The following is a 23602-nucleotide window of genomic DNA, read 5'->3' on the forward strand; positions in this document are numbered from 1 at the left end:
TCCCTGATTCATCATTAAACTCCCGTATTTAGTATCGTACAATGACTGAAGACCTCTGTTAACACTAGTTTATCTTTAATAAAGTACCATCTTAAGTACCATATAGTATCTACCAATCATTTCCAAAAACTCTCATTCAATGTTTTCCACTGTGAAGGTGAAGCCATGTATTCACAACAGAGAATCAGAGATCAGAGACAAAACCAATAGCTGTTGTGCCCCCTAGTGTCCAACAACTAAAACTGCTGAATATTACAGACAAAATGCTTATGAATAGAAGAGATCACACATAATGTAAGAGAAGATATTTTAACTCTTAAAAATATACAGTCTTGACAGTTTCTTCTGAATTGCTAAAACACTAAAACCCTATCCCTGAACTGAATTCCCAGTGGCTTAAACCAATTTGTCAAATCTGTCACTCGTTTGGCAAAACCTTAAACAAGTTTAGATACTTAGGTAGGTAAACTTGTGCACTTCTTTTGCAAAACTCTAAACACAGGCAGCAAAAGTAGATTACATAACCACAAATCGGTTTTTATCGTGTAATCACATCAACTCATTTTCATCTAATGATTTTTTACCAGTTGTACACAATATAATCCAGCTCAAGAGAGTATAAGTGGTACAGGTGTGGCATAGGTTTATACCAACAACCAATGGTATAAACAATCTGAAAGGCAGAGAGGGAAGTGTATGGATGTGGTGGATAATAAGTAAGAAATGGTGGCTGAAGAGGAAGAGCATGAGGAAGATGTGGTGGATAAAGAGGAAGAGCATGAGCAAGATGAGGAGGAAGAGCATGAGGATGACTTGGTGGATGAGGAGGAAGAGCATGAGGAAGACACATTGGAAGAGGAGGAAGAGCATGAGGAAGATGCGGTGAATGAGGAGGAAGAGCATGAGAAAGATGAGGAGGATGACGTGGTGGATGAAGAGGAAGATCATGAGGAAGATGAGGAGGAAGAGCATGAGGATGACTTGGTGGATGAGGAGGAAGAGCATGAGAATGACGTGGTGGATGAAAAGGAAGAGCATGAGGAAGACGTAATGGATGAGGAGGAAGAGCATGAGGAAGACGTAATGGATGAGGAGGAAGAGCATGAGGAAGACATGGTAGATGAGGAGGAAGAGCATGAGAAAGACGTGGTGGATTAGGAGGAAGAGCATGAGGAAGACGTAATGAATGAGGAAGAAGAGCTTGAGGAAGACGTAATGGATTAGGAGGAAAAGCATGAGGAAGACTCTGTGGATGAGCAGGAAGAATATGAGGAACAGCAGGACCCCAGAGGACAAGAAACAAGCCTGTGGTGTGACAGGTGTGGCTTGTTGTCAAGAGGGTTTATCTTCTGTGTGTGTGTGTGTGTGTGTGTGTGTGTGTGTGTGTGTGTGGTGTGTGTGTGTGTGTGTGTGTGTGTGTGTGTGTGTGTGTGTGTGTGTGTGTGTGTGTGTGTGTGTGTGTGTGTGTGTGTGTGTAAGAGAGAGGGAGAGAGGCTAGGAAAAGTAATGGTGTTCATCAGAATTGTTCAGGTCATGTAGCTGATAGCATCTCTCCTGGGCCGTATGTCTCTGTGGGCAAGGTGTTTGCTAACCGGATATAATGTAAGAGAGAGACAGGGTCACAACAGCACACAAACACATCAGCAATGAGGGTGGACACCTAAAGACACACACACATACACACGCACACACACACACACGCTGGACAGCAGTGCTAAACACACAGATTCATCAATATTCATAATTTCATAATTTAATCGTTCACAACATCATAAAAACAAAAACTGCGAGATTTTATGCCATCTGAAAAAAACACGAGCGGTGCCAGAATTAGTGCGCCCCAAGCTGTTCTTAGACACAGTGTCAGTTGACAACTTTTGGCAGGCTGAGAGCTTTAATACACCACAATAGAGTACAATAGAGTTTTAAATATGCAAACAATGCTTCCTCCTGGCAATTAAAACACAAATTGCATTTCCAGCACAATACACCTCATGTAAGGACAACTGTTGTCAAATCTAACAAGTATTTATGAGCTCAGTTACACCCAACAACCCAATGTCTCTGTTTCCCCAAACATCCCACTACTACTGGAATTAATGAAGAAGAGTCTATTACCAAACGCAGGAATTGTTTTCTCAAAGCTCTCCGGTCCAGATATCCCAAGCACGTTTACACATCAGACAGATCAACTCTGAACGAACCTGCTGTCGTGATTATTTGGACTTTAAAGAAACTCTTCGTGCAGTTATCTGCTGGCCGGCTTTAGCACAATCCTTAGGTCACCTACTCGCGAATAAATCCTGCTATCAGTGAAAAACACCTTTTTGGTGTGTGCATGTCATTTAAAAACACCCATTAAAACAGACCCCAAGGCAGTGTGTGCGCGCATGCATACGAGAGTAGCTCTTAATTTCTCAATGTGTGTGTAGCCTTGTCTTTACACGATATTTGATATCTTAAAAGGGCACCTATTTCATACCTATTTGCAATTCGTGCATTTGCTCGGAAATGGCTTTCACCAAACGTCCCCACTGTAGCCAAAACTGATGATTTCAGACAACGTTTTGTGTCCCCTGTGTATTTCTCTGGTCTCTTTTACTTGTACCCCGCCACCACCATTTCAGTCCATCAGTATCTCTCTGTCTATTTCCAGTGACACATCATGTCTCTCTTTCTTTATGGATGGAGGCACAAGCCACTTTAGCTTGCATTTGTCTAATTCGTACATTATGCTGGGTTTCTGGTGTGCCAATAGCCGCTCATCCAGCAGCACTCCCGTGCATACGACCTGCATGCAATGGGCTGTTTAAATGTGGTACTGTTGCCTAAGCGCATCATTAAACTCATCAGAGCAGACACACAGCGTGTGTGCTAAAGGCAGGAACTGACACAATGCATTCAGTATGCATGAGTGAATTATACCTGGTTACTCTCTACCGCACCACACACAAATTACCATCCACAAATTCTGACCCATGAATTTACATGACCACGATTCAGTTACTCTAACCAATGACACAAAATCAGTTATTCATTGAAGAAGAGTCACAATACAGTCCATGAGATGGTCATTCGAGAAACAAAACAAAACATGCGTTCACTCATTCATACTATTCCCTATATAGGGAATGTTACAGTAATTAGTGAACTATATGAGGAAGGAGTGAACAAAAAAACTGAGTGAATGATTTTGGACACTGATGTAAACATCCAGCAAGAAATTGCCATTGTTTAACAATCTAGGTAAACTATAGAGCAACAACCTGCTCACGTCTTGGGTCAGATTTCAGGTTTTCGGATCCAAGTGCAAATAATGCAAATATAATGTACAGAATAAAAAGTAAAAAACTATTTTGAACTGTATGTGAATCAGCATTACCGCGTTTCTCTCTACAGTACCAGCTGCTGAAAAAGCATGAGAATGGTTAAGTGTGAGAAAGTCTTACCCTTTTGGCTCTTTGGCTTATATTTGGTCCTTTACTAAGCAGCCTTTCAATCAAATACTCTCGATTCTACAACACAAAGAAATACAGAGCAAATATCAGTGACAGAGTGCTGTGAAAGCATTTGTGAAAGTGAGAAGGAGGAATATACAGCCATACCTTTGCCTTTTGAAAAAATTTACATTTCAAAAGCTCTGCTGCAGTTGGCCTGTGGAGATGGAAAAGCTGAGTTAGAGGAGTTAAAGCTGACATTTTATTTATATAAGGACTTTTCTGTAATGATTTTCTGCTGGCCCGCTCAGCAGACTTGCATCATCTGTTGGAAATATACAGTATCACGCACGCACAGACACCTGAATCAGCTCTTTAAAAATGCCAGATATCTGCTCGACTGAGCCACATTCACTATCTGGATATAAAACTCTTCTGCATCATTTGATAGTCATCTGATGTATTACTGCCACCCTGATTACGAGAACATCTACACAAACCTAATCAAATTCTGCTTACCACCCAGTGATAGCGAAATGGTTCTTGCACCAATTAAACAGAAATTAATTTTGTGAATAAGGCACGATTTACACTCCTGGGCAAAGAAAAATCGGCCAACATTAAACTTTCATTGCTCTTAACCACAAATTACTTGTTAGGAGATCAACAAGAACAGGGGGTCCCAAACCTTTTATTTCGAGACCCACTACAATACTGTAGGTATAATCTATCATGGGACCCACCAACATATTTTAAAATAGAAGTATGATGAAACTAGTGGGCATAGATTAATCTAGATTAATCTCATACAAAATAAAAGTTATTTTTTGCATAATATATCAGTTTGTGCTGTGTGTAAATATTATGTATATTTAAACACACACACATACATAAATACACATTTAACACGTTTTTATTTATATATATTTTTATTTATTTATATATAATATAGAATATATAAAAATATAAATAAATATATATACACATGAAAATGTTTCTTAAATACATACATGAATGTGTGTGTATTTATATATACATAATAATTACGCACAGCACAAACTCATATATTATGCCAAAAATAACTTTTATTTTGTATGAGATTAATCTAGATTAATCTATGCCCAGCACTAGATGAAACGCAATTTTTTTTTATTTTATTAATGAAATGTAATTTATAATGCTATACTTTGTAATACCAAATCATTGTCATCACTTGTCATTAGTAGGGCTGTCACGATTATAACGTTTGGCTGACAGTTTATTTGCCTAATAAATTGTGCCGGTTGTGACGATTAAATGCTGTTTGTTTTGACGTTTCATTCTTATACATTTTTTGTTTGTTCATGAAATTTTTCACACTTTGTTGTGATTATTAAAATTAAATCTTTTGCAGGGTTTACCTGGCAGTAAATATTGAAGGGGACAAAAATCTAACTTTTTCCGTGTTTACGTGCTATAATTGGGTCTCCAGTGCTTCTATCATCTTAGAAAAGATCAACCAAGTAACTTTGTTTTGGAAAACCATTCTATGCAGCATGTGAAAAAAACAGGTAATTGAAATTTGGCTCCCCTTGTGATGTCAGAAGGGGATAATACTGCCCCTTAATCTGCACTATCCAACCCTGGCACTGCCATTTAGTGCAGAGATCGACTCATTTGCATTTTACAGGATACACCCAAATGGCATATATTTGCTCCTACACCTACAAAGTGGCAATTTTAACATGCTATAATAAATTATCTATATTCTATTTTGAGTTAAAACTTCACATACACACTCTGGAGACACCAACATTTTATTTGACATCTTAAAAAAATCCCCTTTAATACAGATAACACACACTTAAAAGTAATTAATGAATATATCTTTCAAAAACTTAAAATTCTTCATATGAAATAAACACAATAAAGTGAAAATAAAATGCAATCAAAATAAACTGACTATATCAGAACAGGCCTTAAATAGTAACCAATCCTACTAAGGTCATATTATTACTGGACCACATGTTTGTAGTGCCTGCAAAAAATCAATTCCTTACAGATCCTTAAGAATAGCATCCCTCACTTCCCTAAATTTGTAATTGCTGTTTTGGAAATGTATGTTTTACATAGCAGTTCATACTGCTTATTAAAGTTTTGCAGCATTTCTTTAAATGCTGTTTTTCCACTGCATTGAATGGCTTCGCAATGCATTGCGTTACACTATCAGTTAAAGGGATAGTTCGGCCAAAAATGATATTAAACCCATGATTTACTCACCCCCAAGCTGTCCGAGTTGCATATGTCCATCGTTTTTCAGACAAACACATTTTCGGATATTTTAGAAAATGTTTTAGATCTTTCAGTTGATTAAATGTAATGTTACGGGGTCCACGACCTTCAAGTCCAAAAAAAGTGCGCCCATCCTTCACAAATTAAATCCAAACGGCTCCAGGATGATAAACAAAGGTCTTCTGAGGGTAATCCGCACGGTGTTGTTGTAGAAATATCCATATTTAAAACTTTATTAACGAAAATAAATACCTTCCGGTAGCGCCACCATCTTAGACTCCTCTGTATTCAGGAGAGAGTATTAGCGTAGTGTACGTACTTTTCTTAGTGACGTATGACAAATTCGGAGGGCGGGGGCACAGAGCAGCAGCAGAGTAGCCTCCGTAGGCTGCGTAAGCTCTCATCCTGAATGCAGACGCGACTAAGATGGCAGCGCTACCGGAAGGTATTTATTTACGTTAATAAAGTTTTAAATATGGATATTTTATTACCCTCCGAAGACCTTTGTTTATCATCCTGGAGCCGTTTGGATTTAATTTGTGAAGGATGGATGCACTTTTTTTGGACTTGAAGGTCGTGGACCCCGTAACATTACATTTAATCAACTGAAAGATCTAAAACATTTTCTAAAATATCCGAAAATGTGTTTGTCTGAAAAACGATGGACATATGCAACTCGGACAGCTTGGGGGTGAGTAAATCATGGGTTTAATGTCATTTTTGGCCGAACTATCCCTTTAAGGAGCACTAACTGATACTGTCTCGTTTATACAGGCACTGCAGCTCCCCCTTGTGTTTTTAGAGAGATGTGCAATCATTGCAGCGATCTAAAATCATCGCGATGAGGTCAAACAATTGCAATAAGACGATTATTTAAATAATAGTGAACGCCCTAGACAGCCAAGTGACTTTGAGTGACCCACCTCATCCCACTGTGTGACCCACAACCCACAGTTTGAAAACCCCTGGTCTAGAAGATGCGTTAAAGAGCCAAACTGTGAAGTCAACTCATGCTTTGAAGATCACAGAATGGTTTGCCACCCACAAATGAAAAAGATAATGCTCCTGTCCGCACTGCAAAGACAACCAACAAGCCCATCAGACTCTTGTTTCAGCCTGGTCAGAGGTCAGATTTGAGGCCTTCAGACTAACTGGGAGACATTTTTTAACAACTCATGTACTGTTTAAACTCGTCAACGTTGAGTGAAACAACACTTCTGTAAAAAGTTGTCTATGAGTTTACCCACAAGGCTCAAACAAAAGAAAGGTTGTTACATAATAAGCCCTTTTCAAACACAGATAATGTGCCTGGGATTTGTCCCAGGATTGTTTGATTTTGGTTCATTCACACGATCAGTGATTATCTGGAATCACACACATCCCGTAAGGATCCAGTGAAGACACGTGTCATAACTTGTAATTGTAATCATGATTGTTTTCCGACGTGCCTTCAGTTTACTTATTTATCTCTCGAAAAAAAAGTTTTTTACCATTCCATTAAGATGGCGAACATTCTTAGCTTCAGTGTGGATAGTAAGGAGCTCTCTGATCTTGGAGTTTCATTCCAGTTTGGAGACTTTTTTCGGCATTGAACGTTGGTCTGCATATTAAAACAACTGCATATGCATCATCAGTATGACACACACCTTATGCCATTGTTCCTGCTATTTGTTCACAAAGGATGCGTTCTGGGAATCTTGCGGCAATGTTACCAGGGAGCAATCCCAGGATCAATTCCAAGAAGTGTTTGCATTCACACAAAAGATACTCTGGCAATTTAAAGTGATCAATGCATTTTGTTTGCAAGGGGATCTCGAGTTACTTTATCTGTGCTGACCAGTGATTCGTGGTCAAGTCTATTATAAGCTTAATATTATTTGCATTAAGGGATTGGCCTAATTCTTTGCTCAGGAGTGTATAATAACCTACATTTACACAGAAAGGGGAGTGGTGGGTTAAGCCGGAAAAAAAAAATTGGGCTAGTTTTGTCAACTGGTCAGGACTTCTCTCATACTGACCCATGAGCTCATATATATTTCAAAGAAAAAGCACACAGACCAGGACTATTTCATGCACTATGTACTGTATTGATCAGATGATGTACACAGCAATGGGGCAGCATCAGTTTAATGTCTTTCGTAGGCATAAGCTCATCTGTATCTATTTGTGTCTAATCAAACTAGCTTCAACAATTCTGCCTCAACGGCATTTCTGCTATCGACTGCGATTCATCCTCAGACAGGCCAAACCGAGAGTAAATTAGAGGTTTTTTTCTTGCAGCGAGGCACTAATAAAGGACAGACAATAAACTGCTATTCAATAATGTACATCACACATTACAAATCAATGTTTGCAAGTAGGGCTCTGTTGAGATTTCTTCTCGCAGAGAAACAACGGCGCGTGGTCCAATTGGCAGAAACGGCTCTCGTTTCTCTCAATTCTCAAATGTCGATTTTCTAATTTGCATGAACAAAATAAATGCAAAAAGATACAAACTCACCTTTTTGCTGGGTCCTTTTGAAGGCACAGAGATATAAGTTTTCTGAAGGATTTTCCATACTTCTTCAGCGTCTCTTTGTCCTCGACGCCCGTCTCTAGGGTTGGAGGATCGTTCTGCAGTGTGAGCATTAAGACCTGCAAACATCAGATTTGAGTAAACATTTCCTTTGTGGGTTTGAGAGAAAGTCTATAATGCAAAAAAATGCAAATTTTGTCATTATTTGTTGCCTTTATTTGGTTGAGCTGTGCAAGCTATTAAAGTCAGTTGTTATATATGCTAATGAATTGCATATGCAAATTTGATATAAATGAACAAACATCAATAATGCAATGTGTCATAAATAATACTTGTGCTCTACTTAAAAAAAAATGTTGGAAAAAAACATTTACATTTACGCATTTGCCAGATGCTTTCATGCAAAACGACTTGAAATTTATTCAGGCAATACATTTATTAACCGTATCTGTGTTCCCTGGGAATAAAGAAGTCGTAATAATAAAGCAGTACAGGTTAGAGATGTATGCTTTTGTGGCAGCATTTATAGCTCTTTGTGCTAAAACCTTTCCATGAATAGCCGTATGAACAGCAGGTCACCGTGGTTACCTTCATAGGGGGATATCGATGGTAGGGTGCCGAGCCTGTAGCGAGTTCAATGGCCGTGATACCAAAACTCCAAATGTCAGCTTTGAAGTCGTAACCTCGTACCTGCGGTCACATGATGGTGGTCACATGAAGATTAATGACTAAATAGCAGACACTTATCCAAAGTGAATTACATTTTTATCCTATATACATATACACTCACCTAAAGGATTATTAGGAACACCATACTAATACTGTGTTTGACCCCCTTTCGCCTTCAGAACTGCCTTAATTCTACATGGCATTGATTTAACAAGGTGCTGAAAGCATTCTTTAGAAATGTTGGCCCATATTGATAGGATAGCATCTTGCAGTTGATGGAGATTTGTGGGATGCAGTTCCAGGGCACGAAGCTCCCGTTCCACCACATCCCAAAGATGCTCTGTTGGGTTGAGATCTGATGACTGTGGGGCCATTTTAGTACAGTGAGCTAATTGTCATGTTCAAGAAACCGATTTGAAATTAATCAAGCTTTGTGACATGGTGCATTATCCTGCTGGAAGTAGCCATCAGAGGATGGGTACATGGTGGTCATAAAGGGATGGGCATGGTCAGAAACAATGCTCAGGTAGGCTGTGGCATTTAAACGATGCCCAATTGGCACTAAGGGGGGTCTAAAGTGTGACAAGAAAACATCCCCACACCATTACACCACCACCACCAGCCTGCACAGTGGTAACAAGGCATGATGGATCCATGTTCTCATTCTGTTTACGCCAAATTCTGATTCTACCATCTGAATGTCTCAACAGAAATTGAGACTCATCAGACCAGGCAACATTTTTCTAGTCTTCAATTTTGCTGAGCTCGTGCAAATTGTAGCTTCGTTTTCCTATTTGTAGTGGAGATGAGTGGTACCCGGTGGGGTCTTCTGCTGTCTTCTTCTGCATCCGCCTCAAGGTTGTGCGTGTTGTGGCTTCACAAATGCTTTGCTGCATACCTCGGTTGTAACGAGTGGTTATTTCAGTCAAAGTTGCTCTTCTATCAGCTTGAATCAGTCGGTCCATTCTCCTCTGACCTCTAGCATCAACAAGGCATTTTCACCCACAGGACTGCCGCATACTGGATGTTTTTCACTTTTCACACCATTCTTTGTAAACCCTAGAAATGGTTGTGCGTGAAAACACAGTAACTGAGCAGATTGTGAAATACTCAGATCGGCCCGTCTGGCACCAACAACCATGCCATGCTCAAAATTGCTAAAATCACCTTTCTTTCCCATTCTGACATTCAGTTTGGAGTTCAGGAGATTGTCTTGACCAGGACCACACCACTAAATGCATTGAAGCAACTGCCATGTGATTGGTTGATTAGATAATTGCATTAATGAGAAATTGAACAGGTGTTCCTAATAATCCTTTAGGTCAGTATATATATGTGTGTGTGTGTGTGTGTGTGTGTGTGTGTGTGTGTGTGTGTGTGTGTGTGTGTATAAGATCATACTAACCTGCTCCATAACCTCTGGGGCCATCCAGCACGGAGTTCCCACAAACGTTTTCCTAACTTTATGTCTTGTAACGTCTCCTCCAGTGGACAAAAATGCACTCACTCCAAAATCTACAGAGTAAACCGTTTCAAATGATTAACAGCTTCATTAAAACACTGACAGAGCAAAAGGGCAAAACATCCCTAATAAATGACATTGAGAAATGGGCTGACTATTGTCAATATGTAGTCTAAAAGTTTAAATGAATCTCATTTAAGGTAGAGACCATGTTTGAGACAAATGAAACAAGCCTGTGTGTACAGAATGTATTAAACTAGATGCACTTTTAGCCCTAAAGTCTTAACTCATTTCCCGACAGCCTTTTTTTTAAGTTGCGCACCAGCATTTTTGGTGATTTTCACAAAAGTTTCACAAAATGCCTTCCAGGGAAATTTTCTTATATAAATATATAAACATACAAATATATCAAATGAAAGAACAGAACCTCTGCTTTTAAACATCAAATTCAGAACGATTATCAAAACATACACAGAGTTTAAAATGAATTAAATTAGTTTTTGTTCAGTTTTTATAAATTGGGTAAGAGTGCCATCAACTGGATAATAGCAGATTTACAGATTACCGTAAAAACTCGACAGGAAAGCGTCATTGGTAGGGAAATGTTTTCTCTTAATTGACGAGATAAGTTGTCAATGATGGAGAAAGAGTTAATAGTCTTGAAATTGGCATTTATCTTCTTGAAAAATACTTTGCTTTTGATTTTTGTATAAAAATGTTTTGTGCAATTTTCAGTTTAATGCCTTCCAGAAAAGTTTCTTCTATAAATATATAAGCATACAATATATCAAGTGAAAGAACAAACCCTCTTCTTTCAAACAAAACAAACAAAAAACTCTTTTTATTATCTCTCAAATGTGGGTAGGTTTCTTCAAATTGCATTTTTGTAAAGGACTTTTGTTAGAGATCAGATTTTGAAAGATGATCAAAACATACACAGAGTTTTTCGGTGGCAGCCGGTGACTTCTTTTTCGAGAGCGCACGATGCGAAGTTTGTCACAACATGTATGTAGCCCGTCATGTGTGTGTATCGTAATTTCAAAATATGTGTTTTGCGCTTTGAGAGATCGTGTGTGCATCACGTATCTTGTCAAAATAAGTGCCTGCTGCAGACGCGTCTAAAGAGTTTATGATAAAAGAGATGCTCGTGTTTGCCAGATACTCACTTAATCTCATGCGTAATCAGAGTTTAATGTTAAGGGAGTGTCTTGCGTGTATTTTGTGAACGTGAGCGTCTCTTTTATCATAAACGGTTTTGACGCGTGTGCAGCAGGCACTTATACTGACAAAACACGTGATGCACATGGGTCACATGACGCAACAAACACATATTTTGAAAACACGAGCAACACACATGACACTCCGAACACTTATTTTGAATTTGCGTCCCTCGAATGAGCAGTCACGTGCCACCACTGGAGTTTTTACTGTTTTTGAATCAGTGGATCCTTCAATGTTTTATAAGTTGGTTAAGAGCACCACGCACTGGTTAATAGCAGAATTATAGATTACCATAAAAACTTGTCATTGTCAGGGAAAGTTTTCTCCTAATTGATGAGATGACACATCAATGGCGAGAAAAGAATTAACAGGTTTCATGAGAATTACTGTTACTGCAATAGACGCAAGGGCAGATGTGCACCAAATCCGTAGCGGTGCTCCCGACTTCGGGGCGGATCTGGTGTGGATCCACCCCGGAGTCCGTTGCTACCTGGATATGCAAATGTTTACATTTAATTGTATATTAAACCTTTCAACAGAAAAATGCCTGATATGAACTACAGTACAATCTCAACATGGTTGACCCAAAGTCTATAGTGGACACCCTGTTAAAACATATAAACAGATCAATACTTATAACCTGATTAGTCAGAATTCCCAGAGGGAAGGAAGAGGCCCCATTTCAGGAATGTACGCGCTATGATCAATGTGAAAACCCCGGTTTCAGTTCATCAAATAAAAATGTATTGAATTCTTAAAGTGGAGTGTGGAGCTTGAATATATTGTCCATTATAATCAAAGCATAATTAAGTGAAGAAAATGTAAAGTAGTAAATTTAAAGTGGACTGAATCAGTCGATTGTACGGATGTGAGCTGTAATTAAAGCTAATGGACATGACCTTAGTGGTTTAAGAAGTAATATAACTCTCTTTGTGTCTCTTAGGGCTCATGTTGCTTCTTAGCTACAGATGAAGTGGCAACCAATAGTAATTACAACAACATTTTCACAGCTATAAAAAGCTTAATTTTCTCATGGCCATAAATGACATTTCATTAAAGCACACAAAATTAGTTTAACTATGGGTTAATCGAAGTCTGAATATCTTATTGTGTTTTTTTTTTTAAGCTGTAATTGACACTGACACATATCAGCAAACATAAAGATGATTTCACTAAAGTGTTTCATTACAAACCTGCAATCTGCACCGAACCATCTTCTCCTAGTAGAATATTACCCGCTTTAACATCCCTAAGGACAACAAAACACATTCGTTTTGTACTTTATTATAATCCTACGCATTAACAATAAGGCCATTTTTATGAATTTTTAAAAGCATTATTATAACAGCGATAGCTAAAAGGAAAACATCCTCATTAGTGCTTTCCTGTACTTGACTTGCAGCATAGAAATATAATTAAAGCAGATTTTACCCCGGTCTTTACTAGCAAGATATCTGACCGTAAGCATAACATCTGGCCCACTTTGCATCTTATTAGAAAGTCAGGAAACTAATTAATTGACTGCATCCTCCCGGTGTGTCGAGGAGATAAAAGATTACTTACCGATGAATCTGCCCGTTTTTGTGTAGATAATCTAATCCCTCCAGTACTTCTTTTAATATGGTCGCTATTGAGGGTTCATCTAGGACCCCGTTTTTATGTTCTCCTTTGCTGAAAGTGTGTTTAATAATGTCCAACACTGAACCTGGAAAAACACATTGTATTTTAAGTAATCACAACTAATCGCAACTAATCGTTTGCAAAATAAAAGTATTTGATTACATAATATATGTGTGTGTGTTGTGTGTAATAATTATTCATTGTCTATTACAATAATTAATAATTATATTAAATTTTATATTATATATAATATAAATTATGTTAATATTTCTTAAATACATACATGCATGTGTGTGTATCTATATATGAATAATTAATATATACAATACACACACATATCAAAAACTTTTATTCTGTAATCAAAAACTTTTATAGTTGTTATGCAGCCATAATCTTAAGCCACAATTACAAATGTATGAATGTACATTACTGCATCAACACAACAAAACATAAACATGGTTGACATTATTATTTTAAGAATAGATGCACATACTGTATTTTAAGCACGTTTTAAATGATTAAACAGATATTGATACTGTTCAAAATAAAAAGAAAAGTGTTTGTAAACTCTCTGCTTGTTGAACGTAAGTCCATCATGAAATCTGTGGTTACTCTGCCAGGACATCTACTGTACTTAAGGGGAACTGAAAGTGCATCCATTTATCAAAAACTAATCCATACAGTTATTAAATGTCCTCCGAGGCAAAGAGATGGGTTTTGTAGGGAAACATTTATATTTCAAACTTTATAAACTACGACTGTACGTGTGTTGATGATAGAGTTGAGGTCAGGTGGAAAGTTGACCCAATCTTACAAAAACCCATCAATTTACCTCATAAAGCATTTAATAACAGTATGGATTCATTTTTGATGGATTGATGCAGGTTTTTTAGCTTAAAAAAATCTATCCAGCACTATCCAGTACAATTGTAAATCTGAAAAGAGTCAGGATATTATTTAATATACCTCCGACTTTGTTAAGCTGAAAGAAGAAAGCCATATGGGCTAATTTGGGGGTGAACTATTCCTTTAGTTATGAAAAAAGCTCACATTACGTCATATTTGTGACCCTTGACCAAAAAACAGTCATAAGTCGCATTGATATATTTGTAGCAATAGCCAATAATACATTGTATGGGTCAAAATTAGGATTTTTTTAATAACAAAAATCATTAGGATATTACGGTAAGTAAAGATCATGTTCCATGAAAATATTTTGTAAATGTCCTATTGTAAATATATATAAACAATGTATCTACCATTAGTTATATGTGTTGCTAAGGACTTCATTTGGACAACTTTAAAAGGCAATTTTCTCAATATTTGGATTTTTTGCACCCTCGGATTCCAGATTTTCTAATAGTTTCATCTCGGCCAATAATACATCAATAAAAGCTTATTTATTCAGCTTTTCAGATGATGTATAAATCTCAATTTCAAAACATTGACCCCTTTAAATGGTTTTGTGGTCCAGGGTCACATTTTTGTTATCTTATACAATGAGGTTCATACATTATAAAGTGATTTAAAGTCATGAGCCACATTCACTTCCATAGTAGGAAAAAATAATACTATGGAAGTGAATGGGTTGCATGATCGGTTTAGTTACAAACATTCCTCAAAATATCTTCCTTTGTGTTAATCAGAAAAAAGAAATTTATACAGGCTTGAGAGCAAGAAAATGATGACAGAATTATCATTTTTGGGTAAACTATCTCTTTAAAGTGTGGTTGAAGTGTCCATATACGTTTTAGGGCTAAATGTGTAATACTGTAAGTAATAAGCATACCTCCACTCAGAAGTTTCATGACCAGCCAGAGTTCATCTTTCACAACAAATGATGTATAATAGGTCACAACGTTTGGATGGTTACATTGGCTCATGGCTTGAATCTCTTTCTGTGGAGACAGATGGAGTTTACGGAGTTCAGATCATTAAATCATTCCTCAAAACAACACTTACATAAATGCACATACTGTATAAGTTTGACTAGAAAATATTGAAATAGTATAAGAAATAAAGCCAGTTTATAAGAACTGGGGATGTGTTTTAAAAATATCAGGCAAATTTTAATTCTGATCCCAGCCAACTAAAGTGCAAATCAATGTTTTATTCAGGGTTCCCACACCTTAGATAACTTAAAATTTAAGGACCTTTCAAGGACTTTCCAGGTCCAATACCCTCAAATTCAAGGACTAAATGGGGGGATACATTTCAAGTGAGAGCAAGGTTACATCGTGTTACCTTTAAAGATACATTGTTACAGTTCCCTTTCGAGGAAACTCACGCTGCGTCACTGCGGTGACACTTTGGGGACGCCTCCAGGAGTAAGTGCGTCTGAATGTGTATCAAATTCAACCAATGGTGAGGCTTAACGACAAAGACAGGGTGACGCGGGAGCCAGGAAGTATATCGCTATCTGAAATATTGCCAAAGACGGCGTTACAGGGACACAGGAAGTATGGCAAGGGAGACGCAGCGTCTCGTTCCCTTCTCAGGGAACAACAGTTACATACGTAACCCGGGACGTTTTTATGTGTCAAACACAACATTGCAAAAAAGCATTTTGGTATGAATCAACATTCGCATACAGAAGATATAAGCATTTAAAGCAAACAGTTTAGCATGTGTGCTTAAAAAGTCTAGAATTTTTATGATATTTTCCTACACTACACAGGGAATAATATGGATTTTTTTCCAGAAAACTTCTTGCATAAAACAGATTCAAGCACTTTCAATGACCTGTATCTATGTATGTATATTTTCAAAAACTTCCCAGGGCCTTGAATTATTTCCCCCAGTTTCAAAAACTGTCAAGGACCTGTGGAAACCCTGTTTATTTCTAAAGTTGGTTTCAAAACTCAGGTTCTAACATGCATAGCAAAGAAAATAGTTTTGCACATTCAAGCAAGTTAGTCTACATACATTTGACATTTAAATGTATTCATTTTTCTCAGACCTTGCTCGACTCACTGAGCTACAGGAAAAATGTAAGGAATTTGACATGATCTTTTTAAGCTTTTGCAAAGGAGCAAAACCTAAAGAAAATAAAAAACGTGCCATCTGTGTGTCGGCATACATCTCCACAATCCCACATTTCAGTCTCTGCCAATCTGAGTAAATCTGAGAGATGTTTATTGTAGTTATCCATCACTATGAATAAATGTGTTTTCACAGCAGAAGAGTCATTCATCAAAGCATCACTTTCTACCATCACTCCATCAAACAAAGATCAATGTAAAACAACTCACTCGTATCTGTGTATATATAAGATGTTTCTATATATTACACACACTTTATATTATAGGATATAGTTTGGTGTTGACAAATCACATTTAACTCTTTTTGATCCTGTATGAAATGTTTAACATATTCATATGCATTTATATAGCAAAATCCAAAAAGACAGACAAAGCTAGAGGGCGCTTTTGTGCAGGCCAATGGTATTTCAAGCATTCTGACTTATTAACACAGTTATAGAGTTGTTTCCTCATGGTAAATGTAGGCAAAGTGTCAAAAAAGCAGCTGAGCGTGTTACAGAGTATTTCTGTGCCGACTGCACTTCGCCAGGGTTCGTAACAGTTTCGGAAAGTTTTTTTTTTCGATTATGGGTCCAGCTGACGTTATACGCATCACTTCTTTATATGGGCAGTCTCCCCCGGAAAACCCCGCCCACCCGTCAGTCAGAGGGAGAACAACCTAGAACTTACAAACTTCACATCAAGCGACAGCTTTGTTTCATTTAGAAAACTCAACAATGGCATGAATAAAGAAGTGTGTTTTTGGATGTAAGGAGAAGAAATCCGGCCTTATGAAAACAATGGATATAGTTTATTATCCGGGGTAGCAGCAGAGTTTTGCGTGTGTGTTTGATGCGCTGGATTTCATTGAAAAGTCTCAACCAGGTCATGAGTTGATGCGGTAAGTAAGAATTCTGTCTTATGTTCAAAATAGGCGCTTGCATATTAAATAAATGACACGAACATGTAGTGAATCATAAGTTAAACAGTGTTGTATAGTGTTGCATGACTCGTACTCGCTCCTCCCGCGGTAGTAACTCCTCCTTCTTCATTTTTTCGTATGTTATCTGAAAGAATCCGTAAAGCTTATCTTTCTTTTAGAAATCTGATTAAACTAAAGACTCTTCGGAGAAATAAAGGATGTCATACTACTTTATAGGTACTCCAGATTAACATAAAAAATGCAAAAACGGCGTGTTATGTGAGCTTTAAGTACTTAACAAGTACAAACAGTAAATATAATATCACACCATCCAGTGAACCCCAGGTGAACTATATGGATAAATGAAAAGTTTGTAGATTTCTCTAAAATACAAATAAATAGATACTTTAATATAGCCTAATGGTTACGCGTTTACACTTTCTGTGTCAGGTGGTTCAACCAATGTAAAACTAGAAAAAAAATATTTTATCAAACATTTTAATTGTATTTAAATATTTATTTTATGAATTGATATAACAGGCAAAAGCTTATACCAACGTCCAAGTAGAAGTCAAAGGGTACAAATGACCCTAAAAAAATAATTTTATTGAGCTAAAAATTTTGCTAATTATTTTAGGTGTAATAAATGCAAGCTAATGTTGTCTATAATTGTAATTATATTTCTTAAATGTTAGTTTTATGGTTAATTTGTTCTAATTTGTTTCAAACTGTTTTCAGGATTATATTTTTAAATAAACACAGGGAACGCATTAAAACGTATCTGGCAAGTAGGCAATGATTTGATGTACCACCTGAAAATTTTGAACGGGGTTATCAAAATATTGTAAAAAAAATCAATAAAATGAAACTGGAATGTTGATTAATAACAAAACTTTTTAAATGCATTGTTCCTGACTCCAAAAATGAATTGCATCCTTTAAAAATAAAATGATTTAGGAGCTTGTTTTGTCATTGACCCATACCTGCTGACTTTTCTTCCTCTCTATGACGATAAAGCCGTTTTAGGGATGAGCTCAGACTAACATATACACTGTAAAAAAATTCCGTAGAAATTGCAGCTGGGTTGCCGGTAATTTACCGTAGATTTACATTTATGTTTTTTACTGGCAACATTTTGTTCAAAGTTAAATGAAAATTAAACCTTACAAGTCTTTATCTTTACAGAGTAAAACTAAAAAACAGCATCAAGAAAAACATTCAGGGAAACAAAATCTGGACCAAAAAACAGAAAAAGGTTGATGATGATTTCTGGTTCCCAGAATGCTTTGCATGAGGCTGTTATTGTATAGTTTTATTCTGTAAAGATAAAGACTTGTTAATATATGAAATTTATTTAACTTTGAACAAACTCTTGCCAGTAAATAACATAAATGTAAATCTACGGTAAATTACCGGCAACCCAGCTGCAATAACATTGAAATTTCTACGGATTTTTTTTACAGTGTACTTTAAAGTTTAATCTGGATCAAGGCAGACTACAGTTTCTTACAAGTGTATATGTTGTTTCTCACCAGCAGTTCATCCATGCTGGTCTGGCATTTTTCCAGGTTGATTCTCTTGATGGCCACACGCTCCTGTCGAGGGCTACACAGCGCTGCCTGGACAACCGCCGTGGCACCGCTGCCTGCAAGACACAACATACATGTCCTGAATGAACAATGCACGTGCAGTGACAAACACATTATTGTAGATGAAAGACCGACAGTAAACATGCCCTCGGGAACATAACAGCGTGGCACAACAGGTGCAACTGATCATATTCATGTGCTCTTAGCACTGTTAATAATGTGTGTGTTTTGTTGTGAGATTAGTTTTTTGCTATTACTTTACAGTTATATTAAGATGTTATTTTTTCAGGATCAACATCTATTTTAATTTTAAATTCAATTTTCATTTACAAGCACCTTATTGTTTTGATACATATGGGAAAAAATATGTTACTTTTTCCAAACAATCTTTAAGAGATGACAAGGGCAAATGTGGATTTTTTTCTATTTCATAAAAATAATCTACATATATTTAACTTCAAACCACTGGTATCGATGTATAATGAGTTGTTAATATATCTGTCATTTGCTTATATTTTGCATATGTTTCTGTGACCTGCAAATGTCAGCGTTTGTTTGTGATGAACTTTGGTGAGGCAAATTCTGTTGATTCATACTCGTCACCAAGACAACATAATATAGATGAGCATCTGGCAAAATTGTGAAGAGTGAAACATAACTATCCATCATCATTCTTGCAAATTCAAAATCTAATCTAGTTATGTTTATAAATAGTTTGTTAAAGGGAACATTTCACTTTAGACATTTTTTAAATGTTAAATAAATATTTGGTCTCCCCAGAGTACGTATGTGAAGTTTTAGCTCAAAATACCCTATAAATAATTTATTATAATGTTAAAATTGCCACTTTGTAGGTGTGAGCAACAGTGTGCCGTTTTTGGTGTGTCCTTTTAAATGCAAATGAGCTGACATCTGCCCTAAATAGCAGTGCCTTGGTTGGAAAGTGCAGATTAATGGCCAGTTTTATCCCCTTCTGACATCACAAGGGGAGCCAAATTTCCATTACCTATTTTTTTCCAATGCTTGCGGAGAGTTGTTTACCAAAACTAAGTAACTGGGTTGATATTTTTCACATTTTCTAGATTGATTAAAGCACTGGGGACCCAATTATAGCACTTAAACATGGAAAAAGTCAGATTTTTATTATATGTCCCCTTAAAAAATAAAAGTTATTGTGCTGAGTCCATTGACAATAGACTGGCAATAAAAAGTCTGAACTACTGGCCCAATTATATCCTACACACTTCACACCAATATAATTGCAATAACTACTGTCTTATACCTCATCATCCCTATTTTTTATGTATATTCTAGTGATTTTGCAGGGGCCGATTTGTCTTTATTTAAATTTCTTGTTTGTAATGAAAAGACACTCAGTGTCACTCAATGTAAAGCCAAAGTCTGACAGACAGCAAAATGACCAATCATTATTCACACAACAACACACTGGTTCAACACACTGATTTAAACAGTACCCTGAGATGTCAAATCCACATTAGTTATGTCTTTTAAGTACTTTAAAAGGGTATATTTACAAATGTTATGCATAACAAATGTTTATATAGTTTCACAAATTTTCTGTTCGTCTCTTTATTTACTGTAATTACATGTGTGTTATATCAGCCTCATATCGGTCACACAGCTTCCCTAATATCGATATCGGCCATTAAAAACCCCATATCGGTCAACCACTAATATGTTCTTCTATATATTTTTTTATAATTATATATTTATTTAAATTGGATATGTTTGGTCTAAAAACTAGACTTATTTTCTTGGGTCATTTTGCTCATCCAGAAAAAGCATCTGAATTTAAGAATTTTTTGATATTTTTACTGAAAACAAGACAAAAATACAAAGAATTTGTTTCTTGAAAATATTTTTTTTGCAGTGTATTCTATTCTATTCAAACAACACATTTGAATTTGTGAGCCCTGTAAAACATCACACACAATGCATTAAACTTTAGTAATGATTTGGATAAAGAACTTTACACTTCATTATCTACACACACTACTGAGTGAACACTATGTACCCTCATGCATACACACAAAAGCCGTAAGAGTATGTGACACGCTGCCAACTGTGGCTGACAGATAAGAGGAGACCCTGACTTCACACTGTCCTGATTGGCAGAAAAATGCAGAGAAAGTACAGTATAGAAAAGAAGAGAGATACAACAGTAGCTCAGCTCTTATCTTAACTGATACCATACTCCTTTAACATGCGTGTAAATGTCCCTGGACTCATCATATCTGTGGCTCTGAGCCAATACCAAAGCCCTCTGTGATATTTGTTTACGTATTTTGGGACCGGCATAACTGTAGTTCATGTTTCCACCAAAAGCTGACTGACTTTATTTATCACACTTTTAGAAAGCAAGCAAGCGTTAAACGGGACAGATTTACTTTTTTATATTCTAAATATCTTTTACATATTTTGATCCAAATTAAAAAAAAAATTAATATTACTTTTCTCACTTTATTATCATTTACATATTTTTTTCCGACCCTTAGAATTAAGCATGAGGTTTTTGCTATTTACTAAGCGATGCATCAAAATTAACATTCTGGGCCGAAACCAAAAATTTAGGATGCACTTGGCCGAAAACCGAAATGGAAGCCGAAAATGCCTTCTTCAATTTTCTGTATATTTGTATTATTATATTTGAAAAGGACTTGCCAGCTACTGTGTTACAGCTACTGTTGGGTCTAATATAGATTTTAACTGGTCCATCCTTCAATAACAGGATCCATTAGCCTACATTGTGCCAGATTCACAGTGCCACACATAGTTCACAGATTTTTGCTCAATATAAAGTTTTATAAAAGTATATGCATTACAATACTGTATTAAAATATAAACAAAAACTGCTTTCTTTGCATGACCTCACTGTGACCGGGAATGCTAACTTTCTGAACATCAAAAATGTGTTGCAAATGTGGGCAGTTGTGTGCGTAAATGTATTCATTACACTGACAAAAACATAACTTTTGAGGTCTGTAAGTTACAGTATGTCTTCATAGCACACTATAAAATTAGATCTCTTAGTTTTGCATTGGAAGTGTTGTGCACAATACGACCAGCAGGGAGAGTAATGATCGTGAACTTAAATGCAGTAAATGCAGGGTACAAATCACACCTCAGTTTGACAGACAGTCTGGAGGCGTGCAAGTGTGACCTGAAGTGCTGATCAAAAGTTTTAAATATATACATCTCTGACCCCACACAAACCCAACAGATGCTATTCTTTACATAAATATAGCCAATTCAGACTTTAAAAAAAAATTGCTGTAGTTATGCAGCAGTTTGCCAGAAACTTACTGTAGATTTATATTTATCTAATTTATTGCCAACAGTTTGTTCAAAGAAAAATGTATATTAAACATTAAAAAGTCTTTGTCTTTACAGAATTAAATTATAAATAACAGCTTCAAAAGCATCTGGGAACCAGAAATCCTCATTAACCTTTCCGTTTTTTTCTGATTTTGGTTCCCAGAAATGCTTTGCATAATGCTGTACTTTTAAAAGTTTTTTCATGAGAGTCAACTATTTCTTTGGGGCTTTTCATAATTTTGCATTATTGAAAAGCAGCTTTTAAGAAAATCTGAAAATATAAAATGCATAGAACATGTGGAATTTCACACCGAAACTTAGTTGCATCTCTATTATGCTTATCTCATATATACTTCTGCTTCTGCTAATTTAACTTTGGATGAAAGCCACTGGTAAATGATTAAATGCAATGAGTTGATACAGTACATGCTGTCCAGAAGGTTTTGATCAACCACACATTTCCTTTAATTACCATAATAATAATAATAACATGATGTTACATACAGTACTGTTGCCTGTGACAGTGCATGATGCTGTTATATAGTTGCCTGTTTCATCACTGGCTGATGACGCTGTTACATAGTTACCTGATGTATTACTAAGAGTTAATGATGTTACATAGTTGCCTGATGTATTAGAGAGTGATAGTGATACATAGTTGCCTTGTACTACATAGTGATGATGCTGTTACATAGTTGCCTGATGTATCAGTGAGTGATACATAGTTGCCTTGTGAACCATTTTGTTATTATGTTGTTACATAGTAATGTATCAGTATTCAGTGAGTGATGGTGATACACACTGATGTAGCACTGAGTGATGATGCTTTCTAATGGCACATGTCCAAATGAGGAAATAACGCGCGCATTATCAATTACGCTGCTTATGCGCATGGCACTACAATGTAACATCTTACATTTATTTTACACCTTTTAAAAAGCAATGGCAATATTGCGACGTGTCACATCCGCATTGCTTTGCTGTCATCGGCCGGTGCGTGTAAAAAAGCCGGTAGGCCCTCTCTCACTGACACGCGCCAAACTCCAGCCGCGCACGAGCTCGTATTGACAAGCAACGACACCGCTACTTACCTATCACTTCCTGCAGCTCGTACGCTTCCTTAACGATGGGCCAGCTGACGGTAGGAACCGGCTGCGGACTCTGGACGGCCAGCGGTGAGTCGCTTTGCTCCGCCATGATGCTGCTGAGAGAGTCGCTCACTCACCTCAGCGCTGCTGCTGTTGCTGCTGTTGCTGTTGCTGCTGCTGGATCACTACCGCCTGCGTTGAACACATCCGGAGATAGACCACACGCATCCTACTACGGCGAAGGACTAACTTATGAATATTCATTAGGTCTCGCTTGTGAATATTAATATTTAATAGGTTGTGATAGGTACCATTCTATTATCGTGGTGGGGTTTATTAGTAACGTTCGTAGTCCAGTCACGTGGGGTAATTAATATTCATAAGTTCTCAAAATACATAACACACGATGTTCTAGTACACACAGTGGCAACAATAATATAGGCCGATATTGT

The 23602-nt window shown here is 36.8% G+C and overlaps 1 protein-coding gene across 2 annotated transcripts in view; it reads right to left on the reverse strand.

Moving 5' to 3' along the window:
- Window positions 1-23548, reverse strand: part of stk39 (serine threonine kinase 39) — a 79108-nt gene extending 55560 nt beyond the window's left edge. The window contains exons 1-11 of one of the 2 annotated variants that reach the window (XM_073811926.1): window positions 23299-23548; window positions 23154-23263; window positions 18670-18782; window positions 14985-15093; window positions 13139-13280; window positions 12769-12824; window positions 10298-10407; window positions 8812-8913; window positions 8209-8342; window positions 3606-3654; window positions 3450-3515 (exon numbers count right to left, since the gene is read on the reverse strand). In XM_073811926.1, the coding sequence (XP_073668027.1) occupies window positions 3450-3515; window positions 3606-3654; window positions 8209-8342; window positions 8812-8913; window positions 10298-10407; window positions 12769-12824; window positions 13139-13280; window positions 14985-15093; window positions 18670-18782; window positions 23154-23263; window positions 23299-23414 (1107 nt within the window). In that variant the 5' untranslated portion in view covers window positions 23415-23548. Of the gene's footprint in view, window positions 1-3449; window positions 3516-3605; window positions 3655-8208; window positions 8343-8811; window positions 8914-10297; window positions 10408-12768; window positions 12825-13138; window positions 13281-14984; window positions 15094-18669; window positions 18783-23153 lie in introns of both variants that reach the window. The other variant, XM_065252321.2, reaches the window with a different exon arrangement.
- Between the last annotated feature and the right edge of the window lie 54 nt (window positions 23549-23602).

This window comes from Paramisgurnus dabryanus, chromosome 15 (genome assembly GCF_030506205.2).
Source record: "Paramisgurnus dabryanus chromosome 15, PD_genome_1.1, whole genome shotgun sequence".
In the NCBI taxonomy this organism is placed as follows: domain Eukaryota; kingdom Metazoa; phylum Chordata; class Actinopteri; order Cypriniformes; family Cobitidae; genus Paramisgurnus; species Paramisgurnus dabryanus.